The sequence below is a fragment of the Vipera ursinii genome (assembly GCF_947247035.1).
Source record: "Vipera ursinii genome assembly, chromosome: 1".
NCBI lineage: Eukaryota > Metazoa > Chordata > Lepidosauria > Squamata > Viperidae > Vipera > Vipera ursinii.
In genome coordinates this window covers 224,523,657-224,549,491 of record NC_139512.1, presented here as the reverse complement: position 1 = coordinate 224,549,491, position 25,835 = coordinate 224,523,657, and the positions used below count along the sequence as shown (strand labels likewise).

The window sequence follows — 25,835 nt, the reverse complement described above, 5'->3', positions numbered from 1 at the left end:
AAGTTCTTTTCTGGTCTTACGATGACAAATGCTCTCTTCCTGTCATTTTTTAGGGTGTAAGATTGTTACTTTTCTTTTAAATGATACAGAATACCTAATTTTTGTACATTGCCTCGAATGCCCCTGGAAGATGATTTATAAATAATGTCACATCAATAAATGAACTGGAGATATCACCGGAATAAGGATCATGGAATCTCTCCCTCTGAATAAAATATAAGGGCTTTTTGGGCAGGACATTAAAGACTGACCAGATGATTTTCTCCTGTACCATGAGAGCAACTGAAATATAACACATGAACTCTCTGAATGTGAATGTTAAGCGGCATTAGAGGCTGAGAGAAATATACCTGCATTTCAAAAAAAAATTCTGCTGCTGATACTTACACAAAACTGGCAATGCCAGGAATTACTGGCAAACTTGGATGAAAAATATTCTGAACTGCAGAATTAAGCAGTGCAACTTGGATTCTCCAATGTCAACCTGTACTAATTATGACTGGGTCAAATCCTCTGTCCCAGCCTTTATTATACATCTGACAAAATAGGTCAGCGTTTCATTAAGCTGCTTCTTCAGCATGATTGGAAAAGCAGCTTGAGACGACAATGATTATAGTTACAAACTGTGAGAAAGAGAGAGATTTCTTTTGTAATCATGGAGTAAGAAATAATTTTGTAATTCTGCTTAAATTTGCTGCCAAGGAAACTGGAAGCTTCTTTTTATTTCATTTTAGTTTTTCTTTTTCTCCCCTCCTTTCCTCTCTTTTCATTATGACTGTTTCTTTCATGCTTTTTTAACTTTTGATTGAAAGCAGCTCAAAACTGGTTATCAGATAAGCAGCTAAATAAATGATTTAAATAAATAAAAATAGTTTGTGTTAGTATTTTAAAAATGTTACAAACAGAGAGGAAGCAAATGTTTAGCTGGGAAGAAAGGAACGCAGAGACCACTGTGTGTGCTTTCTTTAGACATAAAAAGAGCCACAATCACAGCAAACCTAAAGGACATTGCAAACGCGGCTGAACACAGACCTGCATTAAAGAGAGTCCATCCTTATATAATGGATGTGCTTTGATCTCTCTTCTTAATATACACCCAGCTATTTGTGATATAAATAAAGAAGTTTTAAATATCTGTTGCTGATAACTGGCTCTGCATTATTTGCAAAAATATACCATCCTACTATTAGGAATATTGAGAAGTTCAACAATCACAATAAAATTAACAGAATTGAATCAAATACTTGGAAATCTATGTCCTGTCTAAGATGACAATGTACCAGGCAAGTGTTTTACTATTTGTAATCTGCATAAAGAAACAAGAACTGCACATGTGTTTGTAAGATGCAGAGGCTGAGGAAGTCGAAATTTAACCCTTTCTCCATAAACAACCAAGATATTTCATAATTTTAAACCTCACACTATACTGAAGCTCATTATTGCAATAGAAGACAATATTTTTAGCTCGTGGTTGAATTGTAGGATTCTTGGTGCTCTCTGGTGTGGTTGTTTGCTTTGCAGACATTTGATTACCCAGGTTGGATTCACAGGACACCAAGGAACTCCACTGATCATTATTTTGATTTAAATGTATTAAAAGTTAACAAAGAGGAGTAAATGAGGAGCCTTGTTTTTAACAAGTATATACTAGATCAGAGATCCCCAACCTCTGGGCCACGGCTCACTACCGGGCAGTGTAAGGGATGGGTGAGCATGCACACACACGCGTGCAGCTCTGCTTGCACTAGCGATGGGCGCTCACACTTGAAGTTCCATTTCTGTAAGCAGTGGGCATGCCGGCTGCTCACACAAATGGAGCTGCACGAGTTCATGCGCATGCCTGCCACTCACACAGAACCATCCCCTCTTCCCCCTCTGCCAAGCCAGAAAGGTTGGGGACCGCTGTACTAGACCACTTTGAGGAGATCAACACATGGAACAGGACAGATTCTGGCATAAACATTTAAATGTACATTATTTTTCAATTAATACTACAATAAATACTTTAAAGATAGTGTGCGCGGGCATGCGCAAGATACAGCCTTAAAGCCATTTTATGTTATATCTTAAAAACATAATATTCATGCCACCTCTTAGAAAGATTTGGAATTAATTCCTTATGAACTAAACATTCAGTATCTTCAGTAGACTTCCCCATCCTACTGCTCTTCAGCTGTGAAAAGGCTGCAGTTCCCCTAATTTTCAGGTGGAGTAAAAGACTTACAAGAAATGGGCCAGCACACCCAAATTCTCCTCAATTAGAAAAGACTATTGGAACTACTGGAAAAACTGCAATTAGGAATGACAGTATATGTAGCTGGCCCAGGAACCTGTTTGTAATGTAAGAGCTCCTATTTCCAATCGGCATGGAAAAACTGAAACAAGTACTGCTTAAGAAATTACAGACTAAGCAGATTTTTCAAACCTATATGCAATTTCTGATGACCACTGATGCCAACAGCAATGAAAATGTGAATATGAAGTTAGAAAAAAAAAAAAAAGAAACACAGTAATGGAATCTGTGTCTATAAACACTTCAACTATGAAACCCTTCTGGATATCTCATAACATTCCTATACCTTCCAATTTGGAGTAGATTGCAATGTTTCCATTGACTAGGCCAGCAAATAAATGGTGAGTCTTGTATGCTAAGCTCATCACAGTAGACTTCTCGGGAGCAAAGAAGTGTTGTAGACGGACTTTCTTGGATCCTTGACTACTTTTGTAAACCGAAATGCTATTTAAGAAGAACAGAAAATATTTTAAAAATCATGATATAAAAACAATAAAGGAAAACAGATTCAGCATTACACTCAAGAATTTCTTCCATTCTATGCTTTTTTACTCTTTGTTTTTTGTAACACCTAATGCAGGGCTCTGTGTGTAGGATGTGTGTGGGTGTGTACGTCTGTACACAGACACATACCCATATACCGTACATGTGACAGCATTGATGTTCTGCATGGCCAAACTTCATGGTATATATTGTCTGTATTAGATGAAACAAAACAAATGCATATTATATGAGACTATCTTAGACACAGTCTAAAAGTAACATTATTTTAGAATTTACAATCCAAACCCAAATCTAGTAAAGCTGAAGTCAATCTACAAACTCTATATTTCTATTCTATTTCAGAATTTATGAGGAGAGAATTTGTCAGCTACAAAACACAAAGTATACTTTCCGAGACACTTATGCAGAGATTGGGGGAAAACAGAGGGAACCGTACATTTCTTCTAATGCAAGAAAAAGAATGCTTCCCACTTGAATGAGAATATTTTCTTTATCACGCAGAATTTTCAATACCTAAATCTGCATCTCATACATCTTAGACTTTTAAATATTACTGCTTTTTTGTTGGCCTACAGGACTACTAGAACCATGATCCATGGAATTATTGAAAGAAGGAGAATGAGAGGGTGAAAGATGGACCATCAGTAACTGAAACATTTCATCAAGTTTAAGGCCATATTACTACAGAATACTCAATACGTTTGCCTTAATTTATTAGTGGGAAATGACCACAAAAATACTATTTTACTTCTGAATATACCCCACTGCTTGCTAAGAAAGGGAAATCATCCTCACTTGTTTAAATGCAACGTAACTTTTCCTATAGGGATGGGCAGAGTTTTAAATAAATTAGATCTTTCAAAATAAGTATGATTAGATTTAGCCACCCCTTCATGGATTACTGCCTTGTCGTGGCGAAGGGGCTTGAGTAATTCAATGAAGCTATGAGCTATGCTGTGCAGGGCCACCCAAGACGGACAGGTCATAGCAGAGAGTTCTGACAAAATGTGATCCACTGGAGAAGGAAATGGCAACCCACTCAAGTATCTTTGCCATGAAAACCCTATGGACAGTACCGAAAGGCAAAATGATATGACGCTGGAAGATGAGGCCCTCAGGTCGGAAGGCGTCCAATATGCTACTGGGGAAGAGCAGAAGGCTATACTAGTAGTGCCAGAAAGAATGAAGTGACTGGGCCAAAGCCAAAAGGACACTCAGCTGTGGATATATCTGGTGGTGAAAGGAAAGTCCGATGCTATAAAGATTTTTTTCTCCATAGGAACCTGGAATGTAAGATCTATGAATCAAGGAAAGCTGGACGTGGTCAAACAAGAGATGACAAGACTGAACACCAACATCTTAGGAATCAGCAAACTAAAATGGACAGGAATGGGTGAATTTAATTCAGATGACCATCAGGTATACTACTGTGGGCAAGAATCCCTCAGAAGAAATGGAGAAGCCTTCATAGTCAATAAAAGAGTAGGAAAAACAATACTGGGATACAATCCCCAAAATGACAGAATGATCTCAGTTTGAATTCAAGGCAAACCATTCAATATCACAGTAGTCCAAGTCTATGTCCCAACCAGTGGTGCTGAAGAGCATGAAATTGACCGGTTCTATGAAGCCCTACAGCACCTTATAGAACTAACACCAAAAACCGATGTCCTTATCATCATGCGGGATTGGAATGCTAAAGTAGGAAGCCAAAAGATAACCGGAATAACAGGCAAGTTTGGCCATGGAGTACAAAATGAAGCAGGGCACAGGCTGATAGAATTTTGTGAAGAGAATACGATGGTCATAGCAAACACTCTTTTTCAACAACCCAAGAGACGGCTCTACACATGGACATCACCAGACGGTCAACACAGAAATCAGATTGACTATGTGCTCTGCAGCCAAAGATGGAGAAGCTCTATACAGTCAGTAAAAACAAGACCAGGAGCTGACTGTGGCTCAGACCATGAGCTTCTTGTTGCAAAATTTAGGCTTAAACTGAAGAAAGTAGGGAAAAGCACTAGGCCACTCAGATATGAACTAAATCATATCCCTGATAAATACACAGTAGAGGTGACAAATAGATTTAAGGAATTAGATCTGATAGACAGAGTGTCTGAAGAACTATGGACGGAGGTTCGCAGCATTGTACAAGAGGTAACAACTAAAGCCATCCCAAAGAAAAAGAAATGCAAGAAAGCAAAATGGCTGTCTGGGGAAGCTTTGCAAATAGCTGAGGAAAGGAGGGAAGCGAAAGGCAAGGGAGAAAAAGAAAGATACACCCAACTGAATGCAGAATTGGAGAATAGCTAGAAGAGATAAGAATGCCTTCTTAAATGAACAGTGCAAAGAAATAGAAGAAAACAATAGAATAGGGAGGACCAGAGGTCTCTTCAAGAAAATTGGAGAGATGAAGGGAACGTTTCATGCAAAAATGGGCATGATAAAGGACCAAAATGGCAGTAAAAGTGCTACACTCAATTTGCCAGCAAATTTGGAAAACAGTGGCCACAGGATTGGAAAAGATCAGTTTACCTTCCAATTCCAAAGAAAGGCAGTGCCAAAGAATGTTCAAACTATCACACCATTTCACTCATTTCACATGCTAGTAAAGTTAGGCTTAAAATCCTACAAGCTAGACTCCAGCAGTATGTGGATTGAGAACTATCAGAAGTACAGGCAGGATTTCGAAGAGGCAGAGGAACTAGAGATCAAATAGCCAACATACGCTGGATCATGGAGAAAGCTAGGGAGTTCCAGAAAAGCATCTACATCCGCTTCATTGACTATGCTAAAGCCTTTGATTGTGTGGATCACAACAAACTGTGGCAAGTTCTTAAAGAGATGGGAGTACCAGACCATCTTATTTGTCTCTTGAGAAACCTATATGCGGGTCAAGAAGCAACAGTGAGAACTGGACATGGAACCACTGATTGATTCAAAATTTGGAAAGGAGTCCGGCAAGGCTGCATACTGTCGCCCTGCCTGTTTAATGTATATGCAGAGCACATCATGAGAAAGGCAGGACTAGATGAATCAAAAGTTGGAATTAAGATTGCTGGGAGAAATATCAACAACCTAAGATATGCGGATGATACCACTCTAATGGCAGAAAGTGAAGAGGAACTAAAGAACATCTTGTTGCGGGTGAAGAAGGAGAGTGCAAACGTTGGCTTAAAACTTAACATTAAGAAAACCAAGATCATGGCATCCAGCCCTCTCAATTCCTGGCAAATAGATGGAAGAAATGGAGGCAGCGACAGATTTTATTTTCCTGGGCTCCATGATCACCGCAGATGGGGAATGCAGCCAAGAAATTAAAAACGTTTGTTCCTGGGGAGGAAAGCCATGGCAAATCTAGACAGCACACTAAAAAGCAAAGACATCACCCTGCCAACAAAAGTGCGTATAGTCAAGGCTATGGTTTTTCCAGTTGTAATGTATGGCTGTGAAAGTTGGACCATAAGAAAGACTGAGCACCAAAGAATTGAGGCCTTTGAACTATGGTGCTGGAGAAGACTCCTGCAAGTCCCTTGGACTGCAAGGCGATCAAACCAGTCAGTCCTAGAGGAGATCAACCCTGACTGCTCTTTAGAAGGCCAGATCCTGAAGTTGAAACTCAAATACTTTGGCCACCTAATGAGAAGGAAGGACTCACTGGAGAAGAGCCTAATGCTGGGAAAGATTGAGGGCAATAGAAGAAGGGGACGACAGAGAATGAGGTGGCTGTTTGGAGTTACTGAAGCAGTAGGCGTGAGCTTAAATGGACTCCAGAAGATGGTAGAGGACAGGAAGGCCTGGAGGAACATTGTCCATAGGGTTGCAATGGGTCGAACACGACTTCGCAACTAACAACAACAGATTTAGCCATTTGCCAGAAACATGTGATTTGGTGCAGCATTATATTTTTTATCTCTCTGTGTCTCATATAGAACTAAATAATCTATAGAAGTGAAACACAAAACATTAAAAATACCTTCCTTCTTCCGTGCCTAGACAAATAGTAGGCACATTGAAAGGTTTTGTAGGCATGTCTCCCGATTCAGGAACCATGTTATTTGATTCTTTGGATTCCTCTTCTGGAATGTAGACCATACAGAGAATTCTTGACTCCACATTGAAGCATTCAATAAGCTTTGGACTAGAGTTTTGAAATGATACAATGGCGATTTGGCCCATCTGATTAGTACAACTGCCAATCTGTATTATAGAGAAAAGTTTTACTCTGCTTCATAAGCAATATCTCTTTAACCAATAACATACATGGCAAAGTTCATTAGAAAAGGAATCGTTAAGTTTTAAGCTTAATGATTTCTTAATGAAACTACTTTAAATTAAGTAGTTTCTAGAAACTGGACATTAAAAGAAACAATAATACTACATGCCTAACTTACTGACTGAAATTATGGGGGTAGGGGAAATTCACGTGCTAACCAGAGTTTTGTTCCCTAAAAAAATTCTTTATGTCTTTAACAGCATTATGTACTACAAATATACACACACGTATGTTTAGCGTACAAGAATTCATGATAGTTCTAGGTTTTATTTGTTAATCCTACAATAGACAAAAATCTACAAGGGATTACATTGCCAACAGAAAAACTGATGATGACCAGGTTTTAGGAAATTATTATTATTGCATGATTTCTACTGTTAAATATATTTTATAACTCTGTTAAGATTAAAAAATCTCACTCTCCCTGTTCAAAACACTGTACAAGATAACAAGTGATGATTTGCAAAAATTCATGTAGATGGATAGGAGGCACAGAAATCAACTTCAGGCCACAAAATACACTGTTGTATAATGTCAAAGGATCCACCCATACTCATAACTTTTTTGTTAATATTGAATGTCAAGGGTCAAGTTAGATAAGATACTGGGAAATCATTCTCTACCCTTAATTTTTATAAGCGTTTAGAATGGTTTTGATATGCTTGATTGCATATTATGTAGAATGGATGCTTAAATCTTTCCTAACCGGGCTGTGCCTCCCATTCTAACAATTTCCAAGAAAAGATGCCTTGAGAAAAGCTTTATATTGGGAAGACTATCCTACTGCTTTCATGCACTAAACTTCGCCTGTCATTTATTCAATTTTCATCTTAAAAAAGCTAAAACCAAAAGAGCAGACTTTTTTTTAAGAACACAGTCATCAGTATGTTATCCAGCTTGGTATATCTCTATCTCTGTCTATCTCTATTTTTCTTTTTCTTTTACGACCCTGTAATTCCTTTTTATCATGGTGGAGTCAGAGCGACTGAATGGAGCTGAGCGTTTACTGGCCAGATGCCCTTCCTGATGCCTACGCGGAGTTCACAGCAGACATTCTTTCTTTGCATCCTGATAGAGAAACATTTGAACTCTCAACCTTCCAAGTGGGAGGCGAGCGTCCTCACCTATAGGCCACCATGCCTCTTATCTACATCTTTATCTACATTTATATCATTGTAAAACTGAATTTGCAGAAGAGAATTAATTTTTAGACTATTATTCTATTCTCTATAAATGCTATTATGTGAACTTTGAAAAAAAAATTAAATCCTTACCCACAGAAACCCATACTCCGTAGAAAGAGAATCAAGATCACTTTCTTCACATAAACAAGGTTCAGGATTATAAGCAGCACATTCAACCTTAACCCACAAAACAAAGATCGTTAGTAAACACCTTAGATATTTGTTATAGCAATAAAAAAATAATAATGCTTTTCTGGCCCAGTGCTAGTAAAACTGAAGCAAATGAGTAAAAGAAAAACGATTTCTATTTTGCCACCTCATGTCACACACTTAAATCTCATTCAGAAATTTGAGGAGCCTTCAGTGAATTGAAATTACATGAGATATTTCAAATGAAAGGAAAAGGCATGGTACATAAGCAAAAATCAGCTTGTATGTATGTCAGACTTGGGTCTGACATAAATGCAAATGTATATTATTAACCACTTTTTCTATCTAGCAGTTTTTATGACCTATATCAATTTTGGAGGGTGGCATTAAATAAGCTACTAGAAAATGCTTTCAGTCCAAATAACTAATAAAGAGGAAATAAACTTAACTTTAGGTAAAGTACATATTAGCCCATGCATGTTTCAATTTGTACATTAGCTATTTAGCAAACTAAATTGATCATCTTTACCTTAAATTCCTGTTGTTTGGCCATCATCACAGGCATGTGCTTCACAAGGAGTGGGTGTTTCTCTTTTTTAATCTGATACCCGTCATCATCTATGCAGAACCAACCCAGCAGATTTTCATCAGCTGTAATGGCAAAAGGGAAAAAAGAAATGTCTTTGTTTTCAATAAGTTATTGCTATGTTTTTATGTATCAAATTAAATATGAATAGACATTTATTTTCTAGTAACTGTCTCTGTAGAATAAGCAAGTAATCAAATGTTTTCTTTTAAATGCCCACAGAGGTGTTTAATACATAAAGGCATAAAGTTTAAAGTTAATAATGGGAAGTTCTAGAGAAACTTTGCAGCCTTATGCTGCTTAAATCTAGAAGGCAACATTTATGTATTCCAAAATCACATTTTAAAAAGATAACCAAAATTTATAAAATCTCTAGAGAAAATCTCTATGGAAAGAAGGGAGAAAGAGGAAAAAAAAAAGGAATCAATATTTTTGCCAGCAGGAGAAACCCCAGCATTACCACCGTGCATACACATAGAATAAAATAGAAAAAGGATACACAAAGAAGTTCAAATCAATGCATAATAAGGTTGTAGTAAATGTTTCCCCTGTCCAATTATGCCCGACTTTAGTGGGCAGTGTTCATCTCCGTTTCTTAGCTGAGGAAGCCAAAATAGTCCAAAGATATTTCCGTGGCCATGTGGTTACTATGACCATATGTCAAAGCACGTACCTTCCCACTGAAGTGCTATCTATACTGCTCAAAAAAATAAAGGGAACACTTAAACAACACTTTTTTAAAAAAAAATCCCATTTATATCCCGCCCTTCTCCAAAGACTCAGGGCGGCTTACAATCTAAAGCACAAATCTATGTGCTTAGCAGTAGCCTTCATTCTATGTATATGCCTGCTTATTAGGGCTTTTGCCCCCCGCCCCAAGCGGCATTTTTACAAAGTCAGCTTAATTGCCCCCAACAATCTGGGTCCTCATTTTACCTACCTCGGAAGGATGGAAGGTTGAGTCAACCTTGAGCCTGGTGGGACTCGAACCTGCACTAATTGCAGGCAGCTGGTGTTACTTAAGGAGGCATTAGCCCACTGCTCCACCAAGGACTGTACTGTATTTAATAGTAGGATGTCTTAACTTGTGTTCCCTTTATTTTTTTGAGCAGTATATTTTATCTACTCGTTTTTGAATTGCTAGGTGGGCCAGAGCTGGGGCAAGTAATGGGAATTCCCCCTGTTGCACGGTACTACGGTCTCAAACCTGGGCTGTCAGCTTTCCTGCTGACAAGTTCAGAGTCTTTAATGGCTGAGCCATCGTGCCCTTTCAACTATAATATATCTAGCTTCATATTTTCATTAGACTAACTTCTTCAGAGTTGCTGACCCTATTCCAGAATTGAAATGGGTGGTCCTAGAGATTCCTGGCAAAGAAGAGCTGATTTTTTTCTCTCTTGATTGTTTTTGAATTTGCTGGTCACTATCTAGAATAAATTAACTGATTCTCTGTTAGTGTCTCTCTCCTTGGCCACAATCATTCTGAAGGCAAAGCTAACTGTCCTTTAGTTTAATTTATGTAAGTTTCAAGCACAACAAAGAAAAAACTTACCTAAAGCAAGCTTAGCCATTTGTAAACTTCTGATCCACGACTGTTTAATGGCAGGTGTAAATGTATTGAACACAGCCATAAAGAAAGTAGGCCGTCCTGACCTGTTAAAATTAAACAAAGTAAGTCAGTGCATATTCCTGTTACATATAAAATAAAAGCATTCCATATATTCTTTTATCAAGATGAAAACAACTATTCATTGGCTACAACTGTAGCACCAAATAAATTATTATACATTCTATTGAACAGCATTAGCATTTTTTACAACATTGAAAAGTACACTTCCACAACTTGCAAATAGGTTTTATTTTATGCCTACCTAAGTAAAGACCTATCATCTCTCCCAGAGTTGGGAAACGTTCCTGTTTCTGTATTTTGGGACAAGAGGCTGACATTCATAGTCATTGTATCCCATTATTCTGACTCCATTCATAGCATAAGTGATCAATGTCCTATATTGGTAACCTTGTACAGCCTATCAGACAATTGTGCTTCTCCTTCCACTGAGGAATACAAGTTATGTCAGAGTTGTGATACTATCTCTTTTACCTGTGGGTTGCTGCTGGTGTAAAATCAAAGCTAGCAGATTGGTACAGTATTGGCATACTGAAACAGGGTTATAGAAATTGACCAGATTAGGATTTCTTATAACTTCTGAAATATATTAGAGAATAAGAAAATAATAAGCAGTCAGGCTGAGGGGGACACAACTGTCCATTGTCATACAAAGGAAGTTTGACTCCTTATGAAATTCTGTTTTTTAAAATATGTATCAAATGTCTAGAGAATAAGGATTGCTGGCTCAACTACAAGTAGTCCTCAACCTACAACCACAACTGAGCCCAGAACTTTTGTGGCTAAGTGAGACATTTTTTAAGTGAGTTTTGCCCCGTTTTACAATCTTTCCTGCCGTATTTGTCAAGTGAATGACCGCAGTTGTTAAGTTAGCAACATGGCTGTTGATGGCTTCCTCACTGACTTTGTTTGTCAGAAGGTCGCAAAAGGTGGTCACATGATTCCGGGACACTACAACCACCATAAATATGATTTCTTATATAAGAAACCCTAAATCTGAATTTTGATCACATGACCATAGGGATACAGTTGTAAGTGTGAAAAGGGACCATAAGTCACTTATTCTCAGTGCCACTGTAACTTTGAATGGTCGTTAAAACAAATTGTTCCTAAGCACATGGCTATCATCCTTATTTTGTGTCACTAAACATGATCCTCCTCTTCTCCTACCCAGAAGCTACATTTTACTGTGCTGGGTTTCATGACAACTTCTCCCTCAGGTGCTTTCCAGAAAATGTATGTCCCCTCTCTAGTTCAAGGTTGCTACTAACTTGTCCTGTTTTCCTGGAAGCTGAAGTTGAATTCGACAGCGGTCTGCAGCTCTAATTTCATCTTCTTTTTTCAAAATGAGTTTCTGTAAACCTGAGGTCCAATCATGAGCCACCGATTGATTTAAATTCTGGTGGAACGACAACAAGAAGAATAAATGTTGTAGTTCATACAATGTTACATTAAGTTTATTTTCCCTGTGGTATCAAAAACCTGTGAGGCTGGGCTGCAAACCTTTTTAAGATACATCATCAGAATTTAAGCTAAAATTTCCTTTGCAGATGCTATCTGGAAAGGCGTGCATTAAATAACAGAACTCTACTGCCATTCTATATAATTTTTACCTGACAGGGACACAAGCACAAACATGTTGTAGAGCAGACATGTCAAACACAAGGCCCGGGGGCCGGATCCGGCCCACAAAGTGGTTTCATGTGGCCCGTGAAGCCATCCTGGAAACAGTGAGGGAACGGCCCCCACTGCCTTGGCCCTGGCCCAGAGAGCCTCCTTCTGCCAGAGACCCTCAGATCTGTACCACTCCTGCCCAGGCCCCCATAGGCACCCTTGATGCGAACGATGTAGAGCTGGCCATGCCCATCCAGTAGGCCACGCCCACCCTGGCCACACCCATCTGGCCCCCTGAGGGCAACCGCAATGCTGATGTGGCCCTCAATGAAATTGAGTTTGACACCCCTGTTGTAGAGCATGGATTAAAACAAGAGGAAAAAAAACACATGCTAGTAGGATTAAATAATGCTTAAACAGACTTAATAGCACAATGCTCCATGCTAAAGAAATACTGTTATTAATTCATGATACAAGCGTATGACATTTTCCTTAACATCACGGAATAAAAATACCCTATTAAATACCCTATGCTTAGATTGCACATACGCAAATAGGCTAAGTACAACAAACTCAGCAAGGCATTGCTAATCTCCTTACAACTCTCCAGTTTACCATTTAACAATAATCGCATTAGTATCGCACAAAAGAGTAAAGGTGTTTGCTTAATCTGGAAACTTAATTCTACATCCATCACTTATTACCTGGTAGTTTCCCTTCAGACTGCATATTAGTTGACTGATTTGGCCAACTACATTCAAGTCATGTAAGAGGTTCTGCAAATCACTGTACAGTTGCCCTGGTCCCATATAAAGCTTATCTAGAACATAAAAAATATGCAATTAAATATGTTTATAAAGTAAGACAGTTATTAGACATACAATACACTTTGCAACCAAAATTATAAGAATAGTACCTAAAGTGGATATACACACCCCTATTAAAGTGTTAGGTTTTTGAGGTGTAAAAAATACAACTTATAAGCTGTACAATTCAATTGAAAAGTAAACTAAAATCTTGTTTGAGGAAAAATAACAATAAAATAATTGTTGTGATTCAGCGTCAGCCTATGGTTTCGGCAGCTGAGTCTGATGATTCTGAAGAGGAGGAGGAGGAGGGTTTGGAGAGCCTTTGGTGTCAGAGGAAGGTTCTGATGCACCGCAGAACTCTCAGCCTGGCCCCTCCCATCTTGTTCCTCCTCAGACTTAGCTGTGTGAGCATGAGGGATTGGAAGAAGACGATCCACAGCTGGCTCTGTTCAGGGACGCTAGGAGCAAAAGGCAATCTAGCAGAGCAGAACAGAGGAAAGCAATGAGGCAACTTGGGAGAAGGCAATGAGAAGCCACGCCTTGGGACTGCTGATAAAAGGGGAATGTGTGGAAGGTGCTGGTTGCTGAAGGCAACCGTTTGAAGATCTTCTGCTAGAGTCCTGGTCTGTTATTCTTGTTTAACTCTTGTTTAACCTTTTGGTTTAAGTCTTGTTTTAACTTTTGGTTTAACTTTTGTTTGAACTCTTTCTAAATGAATTTGGTTGGTTTTTTTCCAGTCAGTTGATTATAAAAAGGGGTTGTCCCTGACATTCAAACAGGGCCAGTCGTAGGCTGGAACAGAACAATAATGTACAAAAATGTAGTTGCATAACGCGCATATCCCTTATAAGTAGGGATATGTCTGTGCTGAGAAATAACCAATCACATTCAAACTGATGTGAAATAGTAGTCAATAGACACCTGCCATCAATTAACGTCATTCTAATCAAGCCCATATAACGTTCAGATGTTGTAGTAGGGTTTTCCTGACATTTACTCAGTTGTCTCTTATAGCAAAAGCCATGGTCTACAAAGAGTTTACAGATCTCATTGTTGGAAAGTATCAGTCAGGAGAAGGGTACAAAAAAATTTCCAAGGCATTGGATATACCATGGAACATAGTGAAGACAGTCATCAACAAGTGGAGAAAATATGTACAATACCGAAATTACCAAGAACTGGATGTCCGTCCAAAATTGATGAAAAAACAAGAAGAAAAACATCCAAACTTTCTACATTTTGCAAAAACCTACTTCAATTCTGACAAAAGCATGTGAGAAAATGTGTTATGGTCTGACGAGACCAAGGCTGAACTTTTTAGCCATAATTCCGAAAAGTACGTTTGGCACAAAAACATTGCATCACCAAAAGTACTCCATACGCACAGTGAAGCACGGTTACAACAGCATTATGCTTTGGGGCTGCTTTTGTTCAGCTGTAACTGGGGTTTTAGTCAAAGCGGAGGGAATTTATAAACAGTTCCAAATATCAATTAATTTTGGCACAAAATCTTCAGGCCTCTGCTAAAATGCTAAAGGTGAAGAGGAATTTTACCTTTCAACATGACAAAGACCCAAAGCGTATCTCCAAATCAACAAAAGAATGGCTTCAACAGAGGAAAATCAAAGTTTTGGAATGGGCCAAACAGAGCCCTGATATGATTTTAATTGAAAATCTGTTGGGTGACCTGAAGAGGGTTGTGCAATCTGATTAGGAGGACTTTGCAAGGCAGAGTGTGCAGAAATTCCCAAGGCAAGATGCCATGCTGATAGGCTCCTATCTCAAAAGACTGAATGTTGTCATAAAATCAAAAGGTCTTTAAAAAGTATTAGTTTAAGGGTGTGCAGACTTATGCAACCATGTTATTGTAAGTTTATTTTGATTTTTTCCCCACTAAAAGATTTCATTTTGTTTTTCAACTGAATTGAACAGTTTATCTGTTAAAGGTAGAAATAATTCTGAAATTATTTATCTTTATCTGATTTCATTACATCTCTTCTTTACATTTTAACAGGGTGTGTAGACTTTCTATATCTATAGTATACTATTCTATATGTACAATAGATCAGAGGTCAACAACATTTTGAAGCTGGTGGACCAGATGGAAAAGGAGCAGCTGGGAAATTTGTGTGTGCATGCACACATGTGCGCACAAACAGGGCCTCACGGACCTGTGTGGGGCTATCGGTCCCGTTTGCCCAGGCGCTAGCCACCACCGCTATCACCCACGCATATACGCAAACGGGCTGAGCAATCCGCACAGCGCTAATAGCCCCGTTTGTACAGGCGCACAGGCACTAGGCGCCGCCACACTAGTCTCACATGCATGCGCAAATTGGACCTGCAACCCGTGTGCACGCTAGCGGCCCCATTTGCACAGATATACAGGTGCTAACCCCGTGCACATGCACGAACAGGTCTGCAGGTACTAGCACGAATGGAGGTGAGCCATCCTGTCCCGTGGCCCAGTGGCCAGTAGGCCACAGCCTGGTAGGGGGCAGTGGCCCATAGGTTGGGGACCCCTGCAATAAACACTGTAAAAACAATGGTTTTCCCCATTTCATTTTATAAAATTCAGACTCTATTTTCAATTTAACTATTAATTCTTTCAAAAACATAACAAAAACTCATCCAAACATCATACTCAACCTAATCCAACCCTAAATTAAAGTATTAGGCTGCAATAATTAAATATTAATTACATTAATTAAATTGCTAACAGATGATCAAATGATTAACTATAATTATTCCTTTATCCCAAAGAGAACATAACGTGATCTTTCTATATTTTGGAATTTAAGTTACAGCTATGCTTTTCAGAGAAAAACTGAGAACACTTTGGTTCAATCAGTGTTTTAAATATGTCAAGTTTAGGTATTTGTTTTTCTCTACCATAAACAGAACAATAAAGAGTCCACATCTGATATCAAACTGACAAATGACAGAATCAGTGGGAATACATTAAACAAAAGCAAGTGCCAGAATCAGCAGAAGCACAAGCTAAATAATTTGGTTTCAGCAATTAGAAAGACAATCTGTACATTCTGGATATGTTTCTGAACAAGAACTTAATTAGCAGGGCAGTCTTCCAATTACATGTATCTCAGTGATTTAGCATATAAATTGGAGTAGATTGGTCTATTTGTATATATTATGCAATAAAAAGAAATTATTAATCCCAAGCATCTTTTAATTTCCATGTATAATTGCAGAACATCACAGCAGAACAATATCACTTCATGTCATATTTAAGACTGTGCTCATCATCTGTATTTAAATACTTATAAACATGGTTCCTTTTTAAAAAGATCTACTATTCAATTAATCTGGAGTGTCTACAGCTATTAAGACGTTTGTGTTTTTAACTGATTAAATGAACTGATTAATGAGCAGTATAAACTTTAAATAAATCTGTATGCAAGTTAAGATTAGAAGGCAATGCTTATTAGTTAATATGTTTCTTGAGTATACACATTTAAGAATGTAAGAACCCAGAGTGCTAATAAATATCTATTCTGATTTTGTTTTTCATTCTAGATAAGAGCATGCTTATCCCTGAGCAATTATAGCATTGTTTTCTGTTTTCTGTACAATTTATAACCCCCTTTCTTAATTTGGGCTACTCTAAATGTGCAGAATTTCAATTCTATCCCACAATTCCCCAGCCAGCTTTTGAAAGGCACAAGATTTGGAAAGACCGTTCCATAGGCAAAAATCTGTAATATATACAGTAACATAAGTTATCATTACTGAAAATTGCTTTGGGAGGGAAGGAATAGCTTCCACGTTTTCTTTCTTTGGCTGAATTACATTAACTGAAATAGTTACAGAGGCTCAGACAAAATGTTCTTTTGAATGTCCTCTATTGACAATAGTCTTTGGAAGGTTGCTTAAAAAATAATTAAAGTACTTAAGGATAAAGAAAATGAAAAAGGGAAAGCAAATTAAGATGTGGGCGGGTTCAGGGTGAAGTGTAGGGTGTCAAGCTTGACATAGGGATTTTTTTTTTAAGTACTGCTATTCTTTTCAATTTTGCAACTTTTCAAATAGAAAAGAAATTCTTTTATCTTTTGAGATTCAGCATAAACTGATTTTTCATTTTTAAGAGGATGTTACTATTTTTATTTTTTGTATGTATATAACAATGTTCAGATGAAATCACAAGCATAGTTGATGACAACTTGTGAATTTGCCTTGTCATGCCAGCTGGTTCTTGCCTTTTGCACAGGTTTCTTTTGTGCAGCCACACATATTTCTGGGAAAAATAGCTTTAAGAAGCCACAGATAAGTTCTACATGCCTGTTCCCAAGTGCTACAAAAACCAACTGCGTTTAGATAGCTGACTCAGGAATTCTGGGAATTGAAGTCCATGAGTCATAAAAGAGCCGAGGTTGCCTACCCCTGCACTAGACCAAAATGATGACATGGCATGCATCTGAAGAAGAAAAGCAGTATCTGCAACAACAGGGTTTAATATTACTGCTAAAAAATCAGATACCAAGGAATTTACTTAACAAAAAAAAATAGAGCTTTTTATGAATAATTATTTGCAGAGTTAGAAATCTATAAAGGTAACTGTGTTAAGATGGAGAACATATCTAATACTCCTCCCTCCTCCTATTTTCCCCACAATAACCACCCTCTGAGATGAGTTAGGCTGAAAGTGAGTAACTGGATGGACCAAAGTCACCCAGGAAGCTTTCATGCCTAAGTTGGGACTAGAACTCGCAGTTCCTGGTTTCGAGGCCAGCATTTAATCACTACACCAAATTGTATGTCACTTAAAATGTAACATCAATCTGATCTGGTTGTTACAGTGACCCAGCCAGAGAACTCTGTTGTGGACCTGATGGAGATAATAACACAATATGGGAAGGTTTCTGGATTTAAAGTTAATATACAGAAAACCAAAATTTTGGCCAAAAATATGACAGTTTCGCAAAAGGCTCTCTTAGAAGGATTAACTGGATTTGAGATTGTTAAAAGGGTTAAATATTTGGGGGTGCTTTTGTCGCCCTCTAATACAAAGTTATATAAAAATAATTATGAAAAACTATGGGGGAAAATTCAAAAAGAATTGGAGAGTTGGGAAAAATTGCAATTGTCTTTGTTGGGATGGATTGCAGCAGTGAAAATGAATGTCCTGCCTAAATTTTTATTTTTATTTCAAATGATACCGATTCTTAAGAAAGATTCTAATTTGGAGGAATGGCAGCGAGGTATCAATAAATTTGTTTGGGCAGGGAAAAGGCCACGAGTCAAACTTAAGATTATGCAGGATACTCGTGAGAGAGGTGGTCTTAAAATGCCCAATCTTAAACTATATTATGAAGCTGCTGCATTAGTAGGAATAAGTGATTGGATTAATTTGACACAAGAGAGATTATTAAATCTTGAGGGCCACGACTTGTTGTTTGGCTGGCATGCATATTTGTTGTATGACAAGAAGGTAGACAATGTGTTTAGAGTGCATATTCTAAGACAGGCATTGTTGAGAGTTTGGAAGAAGTATAGACATAAGCTAGATTGCAAGATACCACTGTGGGCAATTCCAAAACACGCAATAGAAAATATACATGCTGGTTTCAAACATGATGTGACTACGTACAAGGAGATTCTGAGTTTGGAAAGAAATGTCTGGTGTTTGAAATCATATAGCCTCTTGCGAGAAGAGAAGGTTGTTCAGAATTGGTTTCAATATACTCAGCTACGGGCCAGGTGGAAAGAAGATCAGAAAAATGGTTTTACAATGACTGATGAAAATCTGATAAAGCAAATCAGAAATCAGGGTCCAGCACATATCAAACGGATATATCTTGCATTGATAGAGATTGACTCAGAAACAGAGCTTGTTAAAGATTGTATGATTAAATGGGCCCAAAATATCCAAGAAGTTATTACAATGGATACGTGGGAAAGGATTTGGGTGAGGAACGTAAAATTTACACAAGCTCAAAATCTAAGAGAGAATTTTTACAAAATGTTTTATAGATGGCATTTAGATCCTAAAAAGCTTGCAAGTATGTATCCGAATTATCAGCCTAAACGTTGGAGGTGCGGTGACGAAGACGCAACATATTTTCACATATGGTGGACTTGTAAAAAGGTTAAGGCTTTTTGGATAAAAGTCTGGTGGAACATGCAGAAGATTTTTAAACAGAGGATAAAGTTTTGTCCGCAACTTTTTTTGTTGGGAATAATTACAGATGCTACAGTTGTGGACATTAAGTTGATGTTGAATTTAATTACGGCAGCAAGACTCTTAATAGGTCAGTATTGGAAGAAGGAGGAACTGCCGACTATAGAAGAATGGACTTTAAAGGTTTCTGACCTGGCAGAGATGGCAAAGATATCGGCCTACTTGAAAGATCATTCGCAAGAACGCTATATTATGGAGTGGAGAAAATGGATTGAGTATATCCAGAACAAATACGGGACTAAGAAGTTTCATGTAGCATTTGAATAAGTCTTCCTTTCTTTTTTCTTTTTTTTTATATATATTTTTATATATTCTATATTAATAGTGTTTGTAGTTATCCTATATGAGCTAGAGAGTGATAGATTTTAGAGTTTACGGTTGTTAGTATATGGTTGTTTATGATTCTTTTTTTTTTGTTTTTTATACCTTGTACTTAGCTCTGGGAAGTCGGGGGGGGGGGGAGGGGGGGAGGGGTAAGGAGGGAGGGATAGGGGAGGGGTAGGGGGGTTTGTTAAAGATAAAATGTATGATAAAACTTTTCAATAAAAAAAATGTAACATCAATCCAATAATTACAGTTTGTAATTACAGCTTATGACTTAGCATGTTGCATGAGTTTAAACAATTATGGCCCATTTAATAGTACATGATTATATAAAAGATGGCTTGATAATCAGCCTCTGCGTAGATGTGGACTCAATTACAGTGGCCCTCTGTATCAGGTCGTCTGGGAGAATATTTATTTCTCACACTTAAAGTCACTTCTTGTGAGATGCCATACAAGTGTGAACATGTGAATTCATGAAAGTATGTATCACTAGGATTTGAAAACAACTTGATGGCACATAATCAGTCTACGTACACGCATGTTTAGCTATAGATTGGTTCAACACAAATGACTAAGCTATATATGTTTGTGTTTATATACAAATCTAGGAACATTTTGCTATGTAATTTTGTGCACCTGTCTCCTGCAATACGAGAAATCCTGTCCCGTAAGACTTTTCTTTCCTGTACTAAGAATGGGAAATTCTTATTATTTTGAAATTAAGGTCTCTGAATTCTGTGCATGACTTTGTGCCAATTAAAATGGTAGAAATAGGACAGGTTGGGATTTTCTCTTTTCCAGCCATATTTCGACCCAGCTGATTCCACTCTGTGGAAATAGGCACCACAGGCCAAAAGTGGGAACCACCTTGAATATATTCAGATGCATACATGCTCATGCAGACAGATCAAGAACGTAGGGTTGACAAAGCAAAGCAATGTTCTAATATGAAACTATCTGTGATCTAAACAAGACAAAAATAATTGTGGTTGCTAGTGACCCAACCATTGTGTAGCTCTCATCTACCTATAATGCAAGCGTAGAGTTACAAAAGGTTGTATTTTTTTCATCTTATCAAACATTCAGAAGCAAGGCTTTTATTACAAAAAAGAAACCAAACCAAGAATCCTACAGAAACAGGGTTCAAATAAAGGAAAGCTTTCATTAATGATTTAGATGTTGATCTCCAACAGACTGGCATAAAATATCCCTCATTAATTTTAAAAAGGTAGGGATCAAGCAATTGTGTCTTTTTAGATTTTCTAGCTGTATAAACGTCCTGCATCTCTTTGTGTGTGTGTCTGTGTTACATAAGCTCTTAATACACATAACAATAGTTGCCACTAGCCCTGTGCCTTTCCTTGGTTACCTCTGAAATTGCCACCCACTCCTGGTTGTCATGCCCAATAACTGAAGAACCTGAACAGCAGAGGAGATTCTGATGTTTGCTTGGCATGATAAATCCAATTAAATTTACAAAAAAGAATTCACAAAAAACTTTAACTCTCAGTTGGAATGAAACATGATTATGTGTTAAACAAGTTCACAAATGAAGATGGGAATTAAAGTGACACTGAAATCGGATCAAATCATGTTTAATTTTACAGAGGCAAATACAGTGATTTGGAGTATTAAACATTGTTATAAGGTTAGAAAAGCATAATCTTTAATCTCCTCTATTAATCTATTATGTAAATCATGCATTCCCTAAAATTGGCAGAGTGAATCTAAATCAGTTTTCTCAGAAGCAAGCAGAAGTAGTGATGTTAAAAATCTTACAGTACAGAAAACCATGGCCTGGAAAGGTACCTCAGAGGTCACCTAGCCTGACCCTTTGCTTAATGTAAAATCTGTTAAAGCAATGGCGACCCGAAGTGGTGGTGGGGGGGAGATTTTGTGGGAGGGGAGATTTTGTGGGAGGGGCAGGTGCATGTGTGCATGCGCAAACACCTGCAACGATTGTGGCAACACTTGTGCGAGTGAGGTGCAAGCACCCACAACGAGGCTTATGCGAGTGGGGCCATGAACACCCAGGAGGTGCTTGTATGAGTGGGGCCACAAACACTCACGACGACGCTTGTGCAAGTGGGACCACGAATGCCCGACACTTGCGGTGCTGGTTGCATGAGTGGGGCCATGCACGTGCACACGCAGACATGCATGCAATGGAGTCCATTAGGCAACAGCCTGGCAGTGGGCCATGGCCCACATGTTGGGGACCCTTGTATTAAAGCACATCAGATGACTATACAGACTTTGTTTGAAGATGAACAATGAGGGGAAGAAACCATTTCATAAGGAAACTTGTTCCATTCTTTGAGAGCTCTTCCCGTCAGGAATATTTTCCTAATAACTAATCTAAATCTGTTTTCTTGAACCCAGGGCTTCTAGTCCTACCCTACAGGACAACAGAAAACAGTTCACTCCCTCCTCTAGAAGACCTCTTTTAGAAACCGGAAGACTATTGTACAAGTAGTCCTTGACTTACAAGTATTCGTTCAGTGACCGCTCAAAGTTACAGTGGCATTGAAAAAAGTGGTAAGTGTGATGATTTACATCATTTACAAACAAGCTATGTTTACACATAATTTATAATTGTTTTAAACAATGAGATAGCTGGACGCCTTAGGTATTTCATAATACATAGGGCAGTATTCAGTATAGGGCAGTGATGGCGAACCTTTTACAGACCGAGTGCCCAAACTGCAACCCAAAACCCATGTATCTTCGGGTGCTGGGTGGGCGTGCCCCATCGGGTGGGCGTGGCTACGATGGTAACGGCAGACTGGGTGGGACTAAAAAGTTCAATCAATCAATTCCAACTTTGCGAGATCTTCTTTTTTCCCGTGAGAAGTTGAAATTGATTTATTGATCGAACCTTTTTTTTTTTGCACATGGCGGCAGTGGCCTAAAGTGAAAAGTTTTTATAAAACCCAGCTGAAGGCCTAGGACTGGAGCGACGGCGCGCGTGCCCACAGAGAGGGCTCTGCGTGCCACCTGTGGCACCCGTGCCATAGGTTTGCCACCACGGGTATAGGGCATCTAATCTCAAGAGAAACTTTCTTTCACGTTGAGACTTTTCTTTTGGGAGACCCATCCCAGTCTACCTACCACCAAACTAGATAGTGAGAATAATAATGTGGGACCTTCCGTTGCTCTTAAAAGTCTCTTTGTCTTCATTAAAGCACATCCTACTGTTCTAAGTGTACACTCTCCACAGTGCTCTTTAACACCAACAAAAGCTCACTAAGTTTTCACAAGCTGCACAGCAACAGCACAAAACTCAAGGGAAGAGGTAATGATATTAAATGCAGGTGGGTGGAAGGATCAGTTAAAGGAAGCATAACCAGCCTGGGAGCTATGAAGGCACCACAGAATTTAATATATGTTGTGAAATGAAGATCACACACATATAACTACTTTTTTATTTCATTACAATAAATTAAATGCCTAACCGTTCACATTTCTTAGAAAATCTGATCATCTCTATAAAAGAAGCACAGAACTGCTGTCTTTCTCCAAGAAACTGAAGAGGTTACAAATATTTACTGATTTGCTTCATACATCACAGTAAGCTACTGTTTGCTTAATGGCTGAGAGGCTGAGGAATTCTGGGAGTTGAAGTCCACAAGTCATAAAACGGCCAAGTTTGAAGACCCCTGACCTAGAACTTCCTCTTCTGCTTTTAGGAATGGGATTTTCTTTCCTGCAAGTTTTCATTCACAAGACAGGCCAAGGGAAAGCAATGACCCTGGCTGAAGCATTCTGGGAGTTGAAGTCCACACATCTTAAAGTCTGAGAAACATTGCTCCAACATTTCACTTTGATAGGTTCTAAAGAAGAATTTGGTATTCCTCTTTCAAATGACTTCTAAGTCCAAACAGCTTCATAACGTTATTAGCAAACTGTGCTGGTGCTAAGGCAGTTCTCAAATGTTTTCTTTCATTGTAATGTCACATAGTATCATATAAAAGAGCAACCCACCCAATTGCATAATTTCAACAATAGCTAAATTGTACAGTAAGCCCTAACCACCAGCATTTTGAGCACTGATCAGATAAGATTTTTTTTATCTTTATCTTGCCTTTAACCATTGTGTGCTTTCTCTTTCTCTCCTCTCTATATACAGTAGTCCACAACTCCATTTTGTGTCTAAAAAGCACCCATTCTTCTCACCACTATGAAATAAAACAAAAAAAGCTACACAAAGAAGACATAAAGAACAAGAACGGGAACAATACATTTATAGAAAATAGTGCTTCCCAGTTGTATTAGTAGTATAATTTTAACCATTCTTAGCCAACTGGTTACAATAGCTGGGAATTTTTCTAGTCTTAGTATCCAGAGACCACCAAGATGGAAAAGTTGGAATAAACTATACAGACAGGAGCTGTGCTCAATTCTAGACTGAAATGGAAAAGACAGGTAGGACTAAATTGTTTCTAGGGGGTCCTTAAAAAAATCTCTGCATGCTTTTTATATTATTTATGCTACTTCGAGAGTACCACTGATAAATGTATCCAATGCAAAAAGAAAATTCTCCTTCCAGTTGAGATCTACTGTTAAAGATTCTATAGGCATGCAGTTTTCTTGCCAGCACTACGGAAGTGGTTAGCTACTGGCTTCTTCTGAGATTGTTTATTTTTTAGTGTAATTTACAATCCTGGAGATTTCTCATCTAAGTACTAACTGGCAGCAACCCTGATTAGCTTCTGAATATGGACTAGGTAAACCAAGTGCTGCCACCTGCTGAGCCATTACTTCAAGGAAGAAACGGATGGAAACTAGTCAAGGAGAGAAGCAACCTAGAACTAAGGAGAAACTTCCTGACAGTTAGAACAATTAATCAGTGGAACAACCTGCCTCCAGAGGTGGTGAATGCTCCAACACTGGAGGTTTTTAAGAAGAGACTGGACAGCCATTTGCCTGAAATGGTATAAGGTTTCCTGCCTGAGCAGGGGGTTGGACTAGATGACCTCCAAGGTCCCTTCCAACTTTATTATTATTATTATTATTATTATTATTATTATTATTATTATTATTATTATTATTATTTATTTATTTATTTATTTATTTATTTATTTATTTATTTCACCAACCCATTACCAAAAGTCGTCAACCCAAAGTAAATAGCTTCCTGCAGTGTTGATCTTTCATTCTGGCAGTTTTCTAACAAGGGTGAAGATGGGTCATTCTTCAGCCATACAGTAAAACCAATTTTGCAACAAAAGTAGAATTTTCTTTTTATTGTGGGAAACAGACTATGTATGCCTCTCAGAAGATCTTCCCCTACCTGTCTTATTTATAGATTTAATGTTTAAAAAAATAAAAATTGGAAAACTACTGGAGATACAAAGGGTGCAGATTAAGTGGATATATTTCAATGTGGGAAATTCTCCAAATTCCATTGATTAATCCAGATTAATACACAGCGGCTACTGAAAACGGAAGCTTAAGTGACCTGCTCTAGTTGTGAGCTTCTTGTGTGAATGATTGCCCATGCAGCTCAAACACAGAAAGAGAAATCACTAGCTGAAACATAATATGTACTATAAGTAGTCCTGGGCTTACAACCCTTTGTTTAGTGACCGTTTGAAGTAACAACAGCGCTGAAAAAAGTGACTTATGACTTTTTTCCACACTTATGACCACTGCAGCATCCCCATGTTCACTTGATCAAAATTGAGATGCTAGGCAACTGGCATGTATTTATGATACGTTGCAAAGTCCCGAGGTCATGTGATCACCGATTGTGACCTCCTGACAAGCAGAAGCCAGATTCACTAAACAACCATACTAACTTAACTGCTGTGATTCCTCACCAGCCAGTGGATCCGGCAGCTGAGTCTGAGGAATCAGATGATGAGGAGGAGGGGCCTGGACTGACATCAGAGTCAGAGGAAGGCTCTGAGGAGCTCCAAGACTTACAGTCTGACGAGGAGCCTGTCCCCTCTACTTGCAGTCAGGCTGAGACACAGCTGTGCTGGGAGACTGAGTTGGACAGTGATGAAGCACAGCTGGGAAATATTCAGGATGCACGAAAACACCGGCAAGAAAAGAGAGTAGGACAGAGGAATGCAATGGGGTGGCTCCAAAGGAAAAGGAAAAGGCATTAGGAAGCCACGCCTTGGCTGAATAATCAAAAGGAAGGTGTGGGAGGTGCTGGTTGCCAAAGGCAACCGTTCATGTTGAGGATTGGGTTTCTGTAAACTTGTGTGTTTGCCTTGGACACTGACTCAGGTCTGTGAATAATAAAAGGGGTT

General features: G+C 38.4%; 1 protein-coding gene across 1 annotated transcript in view; it reads right to left on the bottom strand.

Moving 5' to 3' along the window:
• The window catches only part of ARHGEF10 (Rho guanine nucleotide exchange factor 10), a gene marked incomplete at its 5' end in the record, with an annotated part of 99,254 nt that overhangs the window by 28,320 nt on the left and 45,099 nt on the right, over positions 1 to 25,835 (bottom strand). Inside the window, 7 exons of the mRNA XM_083350007.1 lie at positions 2,580 to 2,737; positions 6,777 to 7,000; positions 8,351 to 8,437; positions 8,940 to 9,061; positions 10,549 to 10,649; positions 11,895 to 12,022; positions 12,942 to 13,057. Of these exons, the coding sequence (XP_083206133.1) occupies positions 2,580 to 2,737; positions 6,777 to 7,000; positions 8,351 to 8,437; positions 8,940 to 9,061; positions 10,549 to 10,649; positions 11,895 to 12,022; positions 12,942 to 13,057 (936 nt within the window). The remainder of the gene's footprint in view (positions 1 to 2,579; positions 2,738 to 6,776; positions 7,001 to 8,350; positions 8,438 to 8,939; positions 9,062 to 10,548; positions 10,650 to 11,894; positions 12,023 to 12,941; positions 13,058 to 25,835) is intronic.